Below are 17,146 nucleotides of genomic sequence, written 5' to 3'. Positions count from 1 at the left end.
TGCAGTTTGCTGCGTGACTACACACCGAGTTCTTGCTATCCTCTGCTGCATGCTGTTGGATTCTGCGGCGCACAACAGCGGCTTTCTCCTGGTTGCACGGCTGTGCACTTCCTGCCCCTGAGCGCATCGACAGTTGCAGAAATAAGAAAGATCTCTCACGAGTCTTTCTTTCATAAAAGAGTTATTTCCTTCTAAAAGAGTAATTTCTCTAAAAGAGCAAAAACACAGCGGCGTGAACGTCCTTTTAAGGACGCGTCTTTTTAAAGATGCCCTTCCGCCCCTGTGTTGTTCCTGGATGCGGTAGAGTACTCTCCGCTTCCGACGGCCACAGGCGTTGTCTCGTGTGTCTGGGCAGTGATCACACCGAGGCTGCGTTTGTGGATGGTTCATGTTCTCACTGCGAGAACATGACCATGACAACGTTGCGGTCGCGGCTTGCTTACAATCGTAAGCAAGCCACTCCAGCCACCCCCCGTGTTGCTCCTTCTTCCCACGGGATTGAGGACGATGCGGCTGGCGATGGAGGCGATTTGGGGATGGCAGCGGGTGCAGCTCCGCCGGGTACGCCCCCTCGGACCACCCGTGCCCCGGCACGCTCGTTGACTCCCGTCCTTGCTCGAGGTGGCGGCGACTCGCCTCACAGCCAGTCTGCCTACCCTCAGGCGATGGAAGCAGATGAGTTCGCCGCGACATCGGAGGGCGTGGGCTCTGACGCTGAGGGCTCCTCTGGGCTGCCGCCTTCGGGCTTGCGCGCCCAGCAGGAGGCCGACGTGCAGATGTCCGATATGCTTTCCCGGGCAGCCAAAAGCGTGGGCCTGGATTGGAACCCTCCATCCTCCCAGCAGCCATCACGGCTAGACGATTGGTTTTTGGGCGTGGGCGCCGCTCACAGCCTCGCCCCCCCAGTACCTTTCTTCCCAGAGGTGCATGATGAGCTGACGTCTTCGTGGAGAGCACCCCTCTCCACTCGTCGTGCCACCTGCTCATCCGCCCACGTCACCCTCGACGGCGGAGCGCGCCACGGGTACACGGAGATCCCCCAGGTGGATAGAGCTGTTGCGATCCATCTATGCCCCGGAAGCACTACCACCTGGCGGGGCCGCCCTGTACTCCCTTCCCGGTCCTGTAGAGCAACATCCTCGCTCACCGCGAAGGCCTACAGCGCTACCGGACGCGCCGCTTCCGCCCTGCATGCCATGGCTCTCCTGCAGGTCCATCAAGCCAAGGCACTCCGCAACATGCACGGGGGTGGCCCTGATCCCGACACGCTGCAGGAACTGCGCTCAGCGACCGACCTCGCCCTGAGAGCGACGAAGGTCACAGCGCGGGCACTCGGGCAGGCGATGGCCACTCTGGTGGTCCAGGAACGTCAGCAATGGCTGGACTTGGTTGAGATGCGTGAAGCCGACAAGACTCGCTTCCTCAATGCCCCTGTCTCCCAGTTCGGCCTCTTCGGCGACACCATGGAGGACTTTGCCCTGCAGTTCTCCCTGGTGAAGAAGCAGACGGAGGCCATTTCTCACATCATGCCGCGCCGCAAGCCTGCCGCCACGGCCCAGGCCCCATCTGCTCGCCGAGGGCGTCCTCCTGCGGCCAGAAGACCTTCTGCTCCGCCCCAACCTGGGCCCAGCTCTCAGCCCCAGCATCGAGCAAACCGCAGGAAGCGTACGCCCCCTGCCTCACGGACCCCGTCGAGGACCCGGAAGGCTCCCAGACATCCCTGAGACAGCGGACCCAGAGGACGAGAAGTTAGCTCCGGAGATGGTGAGACCGCTCCATCCCCCGGTGGAGGGCCGGGAGGAGAATCTTGTGTTTTTTCATTTGCCACGTACCCAAATTCTCAATAAAAGAGCTATTTCCTTTACCTCTGGGTCACATGGCCCGCAAATGCCGTTCTCACGGCACTTTTGTTTCAGGCCTCAACAGTCCCGGCGCCCAGGATGCGGTGCTCCCGCCCTCAGCCCCACGACTGTTCCCCGACCGGCCGGTTCAGACGAGTCCAGAGGACGCCGACATCAGACCTCCTCCTCTGTCACGAACCCGCCCCCTGCCGGGTGCGCGGAACAAGGCAAGTGCTTTGAGCTTATTCTCAGCACCAGAGCCTCGGGACGCCACAGAGCCTCCCGACGCTGCGTTACCTGTTCCGCACCGCTGCGAAGCCCCGCCGGGTACGTCCAAAATACTTGTCCCCTTGGTGCCCCTAGCACAGAGCGCAGAGGCATGGCTTTCTCTGCCCAGCTCGTCACGCTGGCTGCACCGGACCATTCGACTCGGTTATGCAATTCAGTTTGCCAGGTCTCCGCCCCCCTTCCTGGGCGTTCGTTGGTCCGCAGTGCACGGCGAACATGCCCTCTCCCTGCGCGAGGAAATCGCCTCCCTTCTAATCAAGGACGCGATAGAGCCTGTCCCTCCAACCGAAACGAAGAAGGGTTTCTACAGCCCTTACTTCGTTGTACCCAAGAAAGGCGGTGGCATACGACCGATCTTGGACCTGCGAGTTTTCAATCGGACCCTGTCCAAACTCCCGTTCAAAATGCTCACCCAGAAACAAATCCTATCTGGCGTTCGGCATCTAGATTGGTTCGCAGCGGTAGACCTGAAGGACGCGTACTTTCACGTCTCAATTCGCCCTCGACACCGACCCTTTCTACGGTTCGCATTCGACGGCCAGGCGTATCAGTACAAGGTCCTTCCCTTCGGCCTGTCTCTGTCCCCTCGCGTCTTCATGAAGGTCGTAGAGGCGGCTCTTGCCCCGATACGAGGTGCGGGCATACGCATACTCAATTACCTCGACGATTGGCTCATGCTGGCCCCCTCGCAGGAATTACTATGCGCACACAGAGACCAGGTGCTCGAGCACCTCCGCCGCTTGGGGCTTCAGGTCAACTGGGAGAAGAGCAAGCTCACCCCAGTCCAGAGCATCTCTTTTCTCGGTTTGGAGTTAGACTCAGTCTCAATGACAGCACGTCTCTCCAACGAGCGTGCTCAGTCAGTGCTGGAATGCCTCGCTTCCTTCAAGCCAGGCACTGTGGTCCCGTTGAAACGTTTCCAACAGCTCCTGGGGCATATGGCATCCTCCGCGGCGGTCGCGCCACTAGGGTTGATGCATATGAGACCATTTCAGCATTGGCTCCAGACTCGAGTCCCGAGACGAGCATGGCGCCACGGCACGCACGGCGTGGAAATTACCACTGCCTGCCTCCAAACCTTCAAACCCTGGACAGACCTCTGCTTTCTTCGGGCAGGGGTACCCTTGCAGCAGGTGTCCCGTCGCGTTCTGGTTACAACCGACGCCTCCAAATTGGGTTGGGGCGCCGTGTGCAACGGGCGCGCAGCCGCAGGCCGGTGGAACCAAGGCCCGCTGCGCTGGCACATCAACTGCCTAGAGCTGCTGGCCGTTCGTCTTTCCCTGAAGAAATTTCTTCTGATGATTCGTGGCAAACATGTCCTGGTCAGGACAGACAGCACCACGGTGGTGGCTTACATAAACCGCCAAGGCGGAGTACGCTCCCCCCCCACATGTCACAGCTCGCCCGTCGTCTCCTCCTTTGGAGTCAGCAGCGACTGGAGTCGCTGCGCGCCACTCACATCCCCGGCAACCTCAATGTGATAGCGGACGCGCTGTCAAGACAAACCTTGCCTGGCGGAGAGTGGAGGCTCCACCCCCAATCGGTCCAGCTGATTTGGGACAGGTTCGGCAAGGCCCAGGTAGACCTGTTTGCCTCCCAGGAAACCTCCCACTGTCTGCTCTGGTATGCCCTCACAGAGGCTCCCCTGGGGACAGATGCTCTGGCACACAGCTGGCCCGTGGGGCTGCGCAAGTACGCTTTTCCCCCAGTGAGCCTTCTTGCACAGGTGCTATGCAAGGTCAGGGAGGACAAGGAGCAAGTCACTCTGGTGGCCCCCTACTGGCCCAACCGGACGTGGTTTTCGGATCTTACGCTCCTTATGACAGCCCCTCCCTGGTGAATTCCCCTGAGGAAGGACCTTCTTTCTCAGGGACGGGGCATGCTCTGGCACCCGCGCCCAGACCTCTGGAAACTCCACGTCTGGTCCCTGGACAGGACGCGGAGGGTCTAGCCGGCCTACCTTTAGCCGTCATAGACACTATTAACCAAGCCAGAGCCCCTTCGACCAGGCATCTTTACGCCCTGAAGTGGCGTCTGTTCGCGAACTGGTGTTCTTCCCGAGCCGAAGACCCGCAGAAGTGCGCAGTTAGGTCAGTGCTCGTGTTTCTTCAGGAGAGGCTGGAGAGGAGGCTGGAGAGGAGGCTGTCCCCCTCCACCCTCAAGGTGTATGTTGCTGCTATCGTGGCCCACCATGACACGGTAGACGGCAAGTCTCTTGGCAAGCATGACTTAATCGTCAGGTTCCTAAAAGGTGCCCGGAGGATGATTCCCTCCCGGCCTAACCTATTTCCCTCCTGGGATCTCTCGGTCGTCCTGATGAGACTCCGGAGACCCCCCTTCGAGCCGCTTGACTCAGTTGGACTCAGGGCCCTCTCTCTCAAGACTGCCCTGCTGATCGCGCTTGCCTCCATCAAGAGGGTCGGGGACCTGCATGCGTTCTGTGTTAGCGACGCCTGCCTGGAGTTCGGTCCGGCAGACACTTTCGTGATCCTAAGACCGCGACCGGGCTACGTGCCCAAGGTTCCTACCACACCCTTCAGGGATCAGGTGGTGAACCTGCAAGCGCTGCCCCGGGAGGAGGCAGACCCAGCCCTCTCACTGCTGTGTCCGGTACGTGCCTTACGTATTTACCTGGACCGCACACAGAGCACCAGACGCTCTGAGCAGCTCTTCGTCTGCTTTGGGGGACAGCAGAAAGGGAACGCTGTCTCCAAGCAGAGACTCGCCCACTGGGTTGTCGATGCCATTTCCCTGGCTTATCACACCCAGGCCGTGCCCCCCCCTTTGCGGGTCCAAGCCCACTCCACCAGGAGTGTTAGCGTCCTCATGGGCACTGGCTAGGGGCACTGCCCTAGCAGACATTTGTAGAGCTGCGGGCTGGGCAACACCTAACACTTTTGCGAGATTCTACAATCTCCGAGTTGAGTCAGTTTCGTCCCGTGTTCTCTCAGGTACCGAGCCCGTAGAACTCGGTGGCACGCCGACGATCTGACCGGGTGGATCGCTTGCACCCAGCGCCCTTCCCCCTAACCAGGGGAAACAGTGCGCCTTCTTCCCAGGAGATCCCAGGCTTGGGACACTGGTTGGCTCCTCCCCTAGCCCTTGCGGGTCGCAGTTCTGCGGAGGGACTCGCCGACCCAAACCACTGCGGGTACCGCTAGCTACCCTGTACTGGTATAGGGGCCCCACAGGTAAGGCCTCCTGCTCGGACTCCCCTGTGTGTAAAACCACGGTTCTGTCCCCTCACGTGAGTTGACGCCGTGTTTCCCTTAGGCAGTCACAGCTACCTCAGGTGCCGTGCTGTGTGCTCCCCCCTCTCTGAGGCTGGTGCTACCACCGCACTACTGTTCCGCATAAGGCCTAGGTATAGGCCATGCGATGTATGTGCCACTCAAATTTGCCTCCCCTCCGGGTAGGTGTGGCCTCCGCAGGGTCTTCCCCGCCCTACCAAGGGCTAAGACCCCCTTCCCTCAATGCGTGTAAGGGCCCCGGCCGTAGTTGCTCTATGCGAGAAACATAGAGAGAAAAGAGGCCCAGCCAGGCTGGCCCGTTCCCATGTTGGCGGCCGTCACCTTGTTCCCCCCTCCGGGGTAATGATAAGGAATCCTGATGGCTTAAATGGGGCATTGGGGAAGGGTACGTGCGGCCTGATACAGTTGGTCGTTCTGCACGTAGGAATACCTGCTCGCTCCTGTATCAGCGGATCACGTACACGGCTCAGCGCATGGCGCTTTTAAGTGGACCCCTAGTGTCGTTCTCTGACACAACGTAAGAGAGCGACAGAAGGGGAACGTCTAGGTTACGTATGTAACCTCAGTTCCCCGATGGAGGGAACGAGACGTTGTGTCCCCCTTGCCACGTCGCTGAGCCGAGCCCCTGTTGTGGCCGGACCATTTCCGGCTCCTCAGAAAAATCCTGAATGAACTCCCGTATTTGCGCCGCTTAAATACCCGTATGTCCGGGGGCGGGACATGCAAATACTGGCTGCCAACTCTCATTGGCCTTTTTTCATAGTACAGAGGTGAATATCGGCGCTCAAGAGAGACCCCTAGTGTCGTTCTCTGACACAACGTCTCGTTCCCTCCATCGGGGAACTGAGGTTACATACGTAACCTAGACGTTTTTTATCATGAATGGGTAATTTTGAGTAGAAAATTAATTTCAGATTTCACATAATAAGAACTTACCAAACAGCAAAAGTAATAAAATAAACAATAACAATTGTGTAATTAATCTTGCAAACAGTAAAACCATTCAAGCTTATTAATTATTCAAGACCGGTTTAAAAGTTTAAGGAAAATTTACTTATTTTTATTTACCTCTGAAATTTACTCAAATTAGTGAATAAATGTGACAAGTTTTTCTACTTTAGGATTGATACATGATGACGCATATTTATTTTTCAATTTTGAAAGTACTTTAACTTTTTCAGTGTACTTACAGCCTTGTCAATGGATAACAAACCATTTCTGTTTTGAGCAGAAATGAGCAAGATAATTTCTGACGTTTTGTGTAGGTAAATTTCCATCCTGTCATAAATATTATATTGGCAATATACACTCACTGAGCACTACTGTACACCTACTTATTCATGCAATTATCTAATCAGCCAATTGTGAGGCAGCAGTGCAGTGCATATAATCATGCAGATAGGGGCCAGGAGCTTCAGTTAATGTTCACATCAACCATCAGAATAGGAAAAACAATGTATCTCAGTGATTTCAACTGTGGTATGATTGTTGGTGCCAGATGGGCTGGTCTGAGTATTTCTGTAACTGCTGATCTGCTGAGATATTAACATGCAACAATCTCTAGAATTTACTCAGATTACTCATCTCTACTTGATCTCTCTTTGTTTGGCCCTACATGATGCATAAATCTCTAAAAGTATAGCAGTGCTGAATTGTTCTTATTAAACTACAAATGCTCATCATCCCCAGTCTTTGCAAAATCAAATTATGTGCAATGGTTGAAGTGATTGTGTTAAGATAGTGATTTAATTGACGAGGCGCTGTCAGTGGTCCTGAAGTGGTCTAGCAGAGTTCCATGCTGATTTAAAAGAAAATGAAAGGGTGAGATTTGCAATTTTTTTGGTAATAAGGCATGACCTTTTTATACAGAGTGGATTGGTGACACATGGCCAGCATTTGTGTACCTGTGATTCTGTGGCCAGTTGTTGTCAATTCTTCTTAATATGGTGATATGGTAAGTAAAGCAGATGAGCAAAAATGAGAAATGTCGGAGATTGTCATCTCATGATAAAATAAAAAAAGTGGATATATTATGATAAAATTATTAGGGTTAAGGTTGTATATAAAATATATATTAAGACCTGATAGATAAACTATAATAATTAAATAATTAATTATAATAAATTAAATGTAATTTATAAAATAATATTTTTCATTTGTTTGTTTGTTTTTGGAGTTTGGTAATGGCTAGCCACTGTAAGACCTCTCTTTTGGGTTCTGACTCCACCATCATTGCATTTTTAATACTTAATGAATTGAAGGCATTTCTGTAAAGATCTAAAACTGTTGCTGTGACGTGACACTGCAGAGGACACTTTAAGCACTGGTTACTGTGGCAACTGTACATTTTATTTGAACCATTTTTTCTGAAGACTTGCCTGAGAGTCTGTCTTCAAAGGTTAAATAAACAAGTTACTCCTAAAGGATTATCTGTAGCAAGGTTCTTCTGTGATCTTTCCACACAGTTCTGTGTTCAAGCACTTTCAGACCTTATAAAATCCAGTTGCATTGTATGGCCCCACAAGCTGCAGATTAAGCTTCATTGTTCATGAAACATTTTGCCTGTCTGAATCTGCTGCAGTAATATTAAGAACTGCAGTTCTACTGATCTAAAATCTGTAGTGTGTAACTTTTTTGATGAAAATAATTTATCTCATCCCAGCTTAATATGAAGAGACAAATGTGAGTAAGTCATTTGTTGGCTGATTTTCTTTGAAAACTGTAAACTCTGTGTTAGTAGCATTTTAAAAAAATATTGCTCTGTTTGTTTGAGAGGCCCAAGCAGCCATGCGAACAGCAATGCTGGCTCAACCAATGGCATGAGTTTGGGGCACTTCCTACATTAGCATGTACACTATTCTGAAAATCATTCAGTTATTGTAAATTACAAATGGTGTTTTTATGAAAACTTTCCTATCATCTTTCCAGTCCATAAACCCTGTCTATATTCCAAATGTTGTTCTTTAATCTGCAAGGATGGACCTGTTTTACTAAGCTGAGCAGAACTAGTCAGAGATAACAGCCCTCATCATCCTGATACATATTTATTCCATTACGATAAGCATTTAACAGGAACTTGCTGTGCTTATCAGGCTCCAGGAATCTCTCCCTCTCACGGACAGGAGAGAACAATGTCCTTGCTATGTAAAAGTCAGTTAATAAAAAGAAAAGAGATTGTTAGAATAGGGCTTCTGTGTAATTGGAGGATTAATTGTCAAGCTGGAACAAAGTAGAACATCGTGGGAACATTTTGTCTCATAAAGCATGTTGAAGTCACAAACGAGAGATATCTTCTGCTTTCATAAATCATTTTTTACACTCATATGCACACACACACGCTCATTGTCATAGATGTGCAGTTTTGCAGTTCCATCAGATCTCACTACCACCTATATTATTTATCCTGTTAGGCAGAATGACAGCCCTGGTCACCTATTCACTTTCATTGCATCTTTTTTCTACAGTGAAAGTTAATGTTTACTGAGGCTAATATTATGCCTAGCGTCTAATTTTGGTTTCCATATAGAAAGACAAACAGGTTTGGAACAACGTCAAGGTGAGTAAATGATAACAAAAATTTTATTTTTAGATGAACTATCCCTTTATTGTGGTGGATAGATCATTTGTCTTCACTAGAGCTGCTGTAGCAACACAGTCAGCAAAATAAAGCTTCTACTTGCTGCCCCCTGCAGAGAGACGAGGAAAAAGGGGGAGATTGTTGAGGTGCCTGTCGCTGATTGCACTCATGCTGTTAGTATGCAGGATGCTGCAGTGAGCCGTATTCATTCAGCAGGGACAGTCCAGGAGATGAATACTGAAGTAATGAGATGAGGCGACAGGAAGTGCTTCAGGCTGTCGAGCATCGGTGAGCAGTGCCATAACACTCTCACAGATATCCAGAGCCGCAGATAACCTCATCTGAACTTATACTGAGACCAAGGGCCTCTCAATGCAACACAGGGAGCAGAATACAAGTGCAAGACATTATTTTCAAAGCACCAAACATTTAGCGATAAATATTGGTTTTAACTATGCAGAAGAGATTGCCACAGATTTACATGCTATGAGTTGAGGGCTGTAAAATTACCCCTTGTCTCTCATTTGCAAGACAGATGTGTCCTTGTAGAAAAATCCCACAGGCCATCAGTTACTTATGAAGGCGAGTTGATGACTCGATCAATTCATTCAAATATAAAACAATATGCCATTAACAGTTAAATGAACATATGCATAATTGCTCTGTTGCTAAATCTAGTGAGCTGCCTACGGAGACAGTATTGAACATAATACATTTATGATGTTAATGCTGCATTCCATTTAAGTCAGATTTTTGATATTCCTACTAGATATCTCCGATCTCTGACCGTAAATGCATTCCATTGCCAGATGCTCAGAAGATGACGTGTAAGGAAACAAAACTGTAACAGTCCTGTTAGCTTAGCAGGTGTTTGACTGTCACCAGAGACGTCTCCTAGCAACACAACTGATAAACAATGCTGCGATGCTAGCATTTGTGCTACAGGTGTATGATTATCAAAAAAGAGTGTAATATACCATGTTTTATACCAGTTTCTGCAGGCATTTGTTAAACAAGCTTTAATATCATGCTATGTAGTAACCTTGACTAATTTGTTGATATTACTTAATACAAGTGAATGTTTATCACTTACTTTGTAAATCTCCAAAGTGCCGACATGTTAGTGTGACTAACCTGCATCTCAGTGAAATTGGAGTTTAACATTTCCACACGAGTTTCCCAGTTGAAATTCCGACTTCCAGTGGTGTTCCATTGCACTCTTCCTCGTAGGAAGTTTGAAAATATTACTTTCCGAGTTGAATGTAACACAGCATATTTATGCCGCTTCCTAAAGCCTATTTTATACAATGGAAGCAATGCTTTTTCCTTCAGAACGAACTAAAGCATCCTAAGTGAACAAAGCCTGTGTTTGTTCTGAGAAGTATCAATACATATTGTTCAGTTCAATAAAAAAAATATATATTAGTTAAATATTTGTGTTTTCTATGCATTTTTATGCTTATTAGAGTTTGCTGTTAGCTTAGCAACATGCTAACAGACAGATATCTTAATTTGTCTTTGAATGTTTATAAAGACACTTAAGAAATGTGTTTTTTAAATTAATCTGTTCCTAGATATACAGTCAGGAATGGTATTCCTCAGTCCTGAAGTACATACATAAATGTACTCCCTTATTCCATTAGTTCAAATTAGATTAGATTCAACTTTATTGTCATTGTGAAGAGTACTATTACAGACCCAATCAAATGTAGTTAGCATCTAACCAGATTTGCAAAGAGCCATAGCATACATGTATAATTCAATTATGATAAAGTGCAAATGTCAAATGAAGAATGACAGCATACATATTTATAATTATTACACATTTATTCAGCATTGCAATTGTACTGGAACCATTTTTGTCTGTATCAATGTTCTTATTGAGAGTTCAGTTTTAGTATTGGCATCCTCAGCTCCTGGCTAAGACGATTGTTATGTACAAAATATTTGGCTCAGCTTGTAAAGTCAATGTAGACAGGACAGGATAATTTATGGTTCCTCTTGATGCCCTGGTTGAGTGAATAAGATGACAGAATGGTTATATTTCCTATTCTCCTGTCCTACTTGTACCTTTCTTGGTTTACCTGTCCCCAGTTCTCATAGGCTCATGCCAGCACGTAACATTCATGGCGAAAATGAAAACAAATTACCAGGGCAATTTGTCTTAGTTTTTGTTTTAAAAGGCTTTATTACCAGCAGAGATCAAATGGAAGGTTAAATACACTTTTATATAATTCACCTTTCATTTTGTCAACTTTGTGAATGAGTTTTCGTAGCTTGCATATTTGCAGAGTGCTCAGAATGACAATCTTTGCAGAGAGAGCAGCTAATTCTGTGCTTTTAAATTGATATACAACAGAAATCTTCAAAGTATTTAACAGAACCTCAATTGAAATTAAAGCCAAAATGTGAATTTAACAAGCCCATCATTAAATTGCCATACTAAGTCAAAATATTTTTTCTTGGAGAGAAATTGGAAAATTAACTTTGTTTTAATATGTATTCCCCTGGTAGGTCACGTGACGCCATGTGAGGTTCGGACGTGCTAGCTTGCGCACTTTGCTAGTTTTAATACTATTTGTGTCAGAAACTGGTGATATTCGATACACTCTGATTCTTAACTCTTCTAGGAAGGCAGTATGTCAAAGATTTCAAAATCCTCAGGCTCTGGAGACATTAAAAGACATTTATGTGCTCAAGCTGATTCCCTTCAGCAGCAGGCTGGAACCCCTAGACTCAATTCGGACGGTGAACTGATAGAAATCTGGCATGAATTGATGAATGTGTCGGCAATGCTGACGAAGGTCGTTGCACTTCCATGGAGACGAAATTCCCTGAGTTGGTTACAAGAGTTGCGGATGTTGAGAAACAGATTCATTAACTGAAGTCTGCTAATTATCTGCTAAACCGCTAGCGACCAAGGTGGATTTGGAACACGTTTGGGAAAAGTTGGAAGATATGGAGAATCATAATCGACGGAACATCTTCTGAATTGTTGGAATTCCTGAACATGAGGAATGCCGACATAACAGGCCATAAGCTGGAAATCGAGCAAGCTCACCGGGTCCCGGCTTGGACATCCGCAGAGGGAGACAGACCCTGACAAATTCTGGCCAAATTTCTGAGATCATCCGATAAAGATCTTGTGTTACACGAGGCGAGGAGTAAAGGAAGGCTTTCTTGGAAGAACTACAGCATTTTCTTGTTCCCAGACTTTGCGAATTCAGAAGAAATGTGAACGATTCAAGGAATGCAAGAATCTCTTACAGCAACAGAAGTTCGCTTTTGCTCTGATGTTTCTGGCCAAACTGAGAATAGACACTAAGGGTGGCCATAGAGTATTTACATGCCCACAGCAAGCATTGGCCTACTTAAAGACATTGGAGTGAGTAAGCCACTTGGTGATTTTAATGTTTTAATGTTGCCACCTAGTGAACCTGCTCACTGAACATACACTTGACTGTTTGAGGAAACTGGGAACCTTTTACAGAGGACATTGGAGTGAGTTTGACTGCCCGAAGAACTGAAAGGGACATTTTTTGTGCTGTTCCGCTTGCGGATGAAGTCAAGTGGTTTCGGGAATGAAGCTTGTTTTGTGGAGGAACACACCTATGAGACAATTAAGTGGATGAATCTACATATTCTTTTGTGTGTGTGTTTTATGGGCTGCTTATGGGCTGGAGTTAGTTTTATAGATTATCTTCTGTTGTGCAATTCTGTTTTACACATTTTTGTACAGAAGCACCGGACTTGAGCAATCCATTGCCAAAGTTGTCACAGGGGTTCTGAACTGTTTTAGTTTAAGATATTAGAAACTTTGTGGAACCATTAGAACTCCTAAAACTGATGACTGAGCAAAACAATTCTCTTGATTCTGAGATAAACTTGTAGAAGCTTGATGAGGTAGTTAATGCCTTGCCTGCAGGCAAGGCTCCTGGACCAGATGGTTTTGCAGCTGAATGTTTTAGATCTTATGCTACAGAATTGGCTCCACCTTTGTTAGAAGTTTATACGGAATCATTAAAGAATGGAAAGCTTCCGCGAACCATGACATAAGCTCGGATCTGTCTGAGTCTTAAAAAGGACAAAGATCCAAGCGAGTGTAAGAGTTACCGTCCAATTTCCCTGATCCAGCTAGACATAAAAATATTGTACAAAATTCCTGCCAACCAGTTAAGTAAAGTTATGACAACTTTTATACATATAGATCAGGTGGGGTTTATTCAGGGCCGCAGCTCTTCTGAGAACATCGGGCGTCTCATAAATATCATGTGGTAAGTGGTGAATGATCAGACTCTGTTCGCTGCCATCTCACTTGAAGCTGAACAGGCTTTTGAAAATATGGTTCAACATTTTAGGATTCCCAGATCTCATCTCACACTTTAGGTATTTACAGTAGCGTACACCCCCCTAAAGCAGCAGATACTCTGGAAGGGTTATAAAGGGTTATAAGTTGATTATGTATGGATAATTCTGTGCTTAAATGCATTCTTGTCTTTTTTGGAATCAATAAAAAATGTTAATAACAAAATATGTATTCCCCTGTACTTTAACCACATGCGGAGTCACATTAATCATATGTGTGAAATGAAATGTAATGTGATCTGCCAGCATGAAATAGTTATGTCCGTAAGAGTAAACGACTGTATTTGGAAACAGCATCTTAATGCCTCACCTCTGATGAATTTAGCGGCAGGCTGCCCATATGTGGCTTTGATGAAAGATTACAGTGAACGTGGTTTTAATCTCTGAGCAATGTCTCTCAAGGACAACTGCTGAAGCACCTCGAAGTGCTCTCTCTCTATCTCTCTCTCTCTATCTCTCTCTCTCTCACTCTCTCTCTCACCAGAGCTGGCTTTGACGGATGGCACAGCACTTCCAAAATGATAGGCTATTATTTTACTTTACATTGGATAAATGGCAAGGCTTGCAACTCTCTGTCCTCGTAAGGCCTGGCAGGACCAGACGGGGATGATTAGCAAGGCTGTTAGATGTGCTGTTTTTCCAGTCATGATTTCATTTTATTCCTGAATTGAAATGTTGTGTTTTCCAAGACTTTACGCTGCTGGTGGGTCGCTTGAATTCATGAAAACACAGTTTGTGGCAACAGTGATTTTGTAAACAGCTCGTTTTCACCCTGCCTCACTGTTTTGTAAGCATCCCTGTTGTGGTTTCTAAAAAAAAATCATATTTGCAAGTAGGGTAAATAAACTTAATTGAAAGTAAAAATAAATGTATTTATTTTTTACACAATTGGCTTTTTTTCTTTACAAAAACCTTACAAAACGTTTGATTTCTCTGTAAACCAGACTTAATTTTATGTAATTTTGCTTCTCGTGAAACTCCGTTCGCTGCCATCTCACTTGAAGCTGAAAAGGCTATTGATAAGGTAGAATGGGATTATCTTATTATATAAAAATTTTGGAAATATATGGGTTCGGGAATACTTTTATTGGATGGATTAAATTACTTTATAGACACCCAGTAGCGGTGGTACAAACAAATTGAGTAATTTCAGATTATTTTACTCTGGAAAGGGGCACCTGACAGGCTCGTTTTCACCCTGCCTCACTGTTTTGCAAGCATCCCTGTTGTGCTTTCTAAAAAAAAATCATATTTGCAAGTAGGGTAAGTAAAATAAACTTAATTGAAAGTAAAACAAATGTATTTCTTTTTTACAAAATTGCCTTTTTTTTCTTTCTAATTTTAAGCATAAACCTTACAAAATGTTTGATTTCTCTGTAAACAAGACTTAATTTCATGTAATTTTGCTTCTCATGAAACTGTGTCTTGTTCTAAGGATGTTTAGATATTTTAACTGGAGATCAAGACAAAAATACAGAATAACTAATTTATTTTTTGCAGTATAGCTTAATTTCTGGTAAACAGAATAGCTAAGCTGGTACACCATTAAGACCAGTTCCAAACCGGCACTTTCCATCAAAACAAGTCTGAACAAGTGTGGAAATTCATGCTTGATGAAGCTGGACATTTTTACAGGGTAAACTGATGCTAAATGCCATTGGAAAATTATTTAAACAATTTCTTTCTCTCTCTCTTTTTTTATAGATCAGCCAGATTCATGGTCTCCACCACCGTATTTAGATGAAGACAGCTACAGCTTCCCCTCCCTTCCCAGGAATATGAAAGGTTTATCAAGTGGTCGCCCACAGCTCACCTTCACATCAGGACACACCTGTGGCCTACCAGACTGCGATCAGTCCCTCGACCAATTGCAGCATGTTGGCTCTGACTCCCGCTCACCTTACCTGCTCAGTCCAACCGAGAGCTACCCTCTGGATCCGCACCGCTGCTCACCTCGCAGCTCCATCCACTCAGAATGCATGGTGATGCCCGTTTCTATGGCATCTGACCACGTTTCCAGCAGCACCTTTCCTAGAATGCACTACAGTTCACACCACGACGGCTCTCGGGATGACGGCTCTACGCCTCATGGTGTCGGAGGAGGGGGTGGAGATGGCAGTTCTGGCAAGATGAACCGTATACCTGCAAACCTGCTGGATCAGTTTGAGAAGCAGCTGCCAATTCACAGAGACGGTTTCCACACGCTGCAGTACCAGCGCACATCTGCCACAACCACTAGCAGCGAGCAACGCAACGAGAGTCCGGGACGCATCCGCCACCTGGTCCACTCCGTCCAGAAGCTCTTCACCAAATCCCACTCGCTGGAGGGATCATCTAAGATGAACGGCACCAAGGGAGACTCTCGCTCGGACAGTGGACACCACCACCACCATCATGGACATCACCATGGCAACCACAAACACAGCAAAAGGAGTAAGAGCAAGGACCGCAAGTCCGACTCCAAGCAACGCTCAGGGATAGCAGGCTGGTGGAGTTCTGATGATAACCTGGACAGTGACAGCACCTACCGGACTCCCAGCATCATGAGCCGTCACCATGGAGATCATATCACTCACTGTTACCCAGACACGGGCCACAGTCACTTTGCCGATCTTTCCCTCAAGACCTCTAAGAGCAACAATGATGTGAAATGCTCGGCTTGTGAGAGCATTGCTTTGGCCCCCGAGGGAAAATTTATGAAGCGCAGCTCCTGGTCGACCCTGACTGTCAGCCAGGCGAAAGAAGCCTACAGGAAATCTTCCCTTAATCTGGAGAAACCGGCCATGCCCCAAGATCTGAAGTCCTCCATGAGGCCTTGCCATTATTTACAGGTGAGTCCTGCTCGAACCTGCAATATCATTCAGGAACAGTGTTTATCTCATAAAACGAAATTACAGATGAAATGTTTGTTGGTAGTTTTTGGATTTTATCAATGATACGAAGGCAAGAAGAAAAAGATGACTACTGATGGTAATTAAACAATTTTAATTTAAACATATAGTTGATGTAAATATGATGAAAAATACCCATTTTTTTTCTTTTTCTTTTTTTTTCACCCTCATGTTGTTCCAAACCAGTATGATTCTTCTGTGGAATAAAAAAAGATGTTACAGACTGACATCCTTAGTCACCATTCACTTTCAGTGCATCTTTTTTTCTATACAAAGTGAATGGTGACTAAAGCTAACATTCTGGTTAACATTTTGTGTTCCGTGGAAGGAGAAAAATAAGTCAAATGGGTTTAAAACAACAAGAGGGTGAGTAAATTATTTTTTTTAGGGTGAACAATTCCTTTTACAATGCACTTACACTTTTTTTTTTGTTTTACATTATTTCAAGAGCTCAGGTTATATTTAGTTGAAATGTTTGTATATGTTTGAAACATGTTTAAATGAATGAATGTTAATACGTTTTTAAAATTGGGTTTAAATTTGGTGTTTTAGTGTTTTACACGTTTTCGTCATTTTGCACATTTTAGGCAAATAAAATGCAATTTTTATTTACTAAAATTATATGCAATTTCAGTTATGAGGACTAAAATGTATGAATATAACATTAATAAAACATTGACAACATTTTAAGGACATTTTTGTCATTTTTTGTAGTTCATGAATTTGTGTTTCCAATTTTTGCTGCCTGGAGATTGTTGTTTATAATTCAAATGGTTCCCAAGTAATAGTAATAGTAATAGTTAATGTAATTAATTTAAGAGGTTGTTGCATACTGTAGGCTGGAATGTGTTTTTGTTTTTGCTGATGGAGAATATATATAGGCTAATGGTATGTGTATATTGTGTTGTGGTTGTGAAGTGCTAATATGCTAAA

At 45.9% G+C, this 17,146-nt stretch overlaps 1 protein-coding gene across 1 annotated transcript in view; it reads left to right on the top strand.

The window, feature by feature from the left end:
• The window catches only part of LOC127656798 (disks large-associated protein 2-like), a 215,888-nt gene that overhangs the window by 107,640 nt on the left and 91,102 nt on the right, over positions 1-17,146 (top strand). The window contains exon 3 of the mRNA XM_052145257.1: positions 15,027-16,153. Coding sequence (XP_052001217.1) covers positions 15,101-16,153 — 1,053 coding nt within the window. The 5' untranslated portion in view covers positions 15,027-15,100. The remainder of the gene's footprint in view (positions 1-15,026; positions 16,154-17,146) is intronic.

This window comes from Xyrauchen texanus, chromosome 16 (genome assembly GCF_025860055.1).
Source record: "Xyrauchen texanus isolate HMW12.3.18 chromosome 16, RBS_HiC_50CHRs, whole genome shotgun sequence".
Lineage (NCBI taxonomy): Eukaryota > Metazoa > Chordata > Actinopteri > Cypriniformes > Catostomidae > Xyrauchen > Xyrauchen texanus.
Note: the sequence above shows the minus strand (reverse complement) of the source record. Positions and strands in the feature narration are given on the sequence as shown.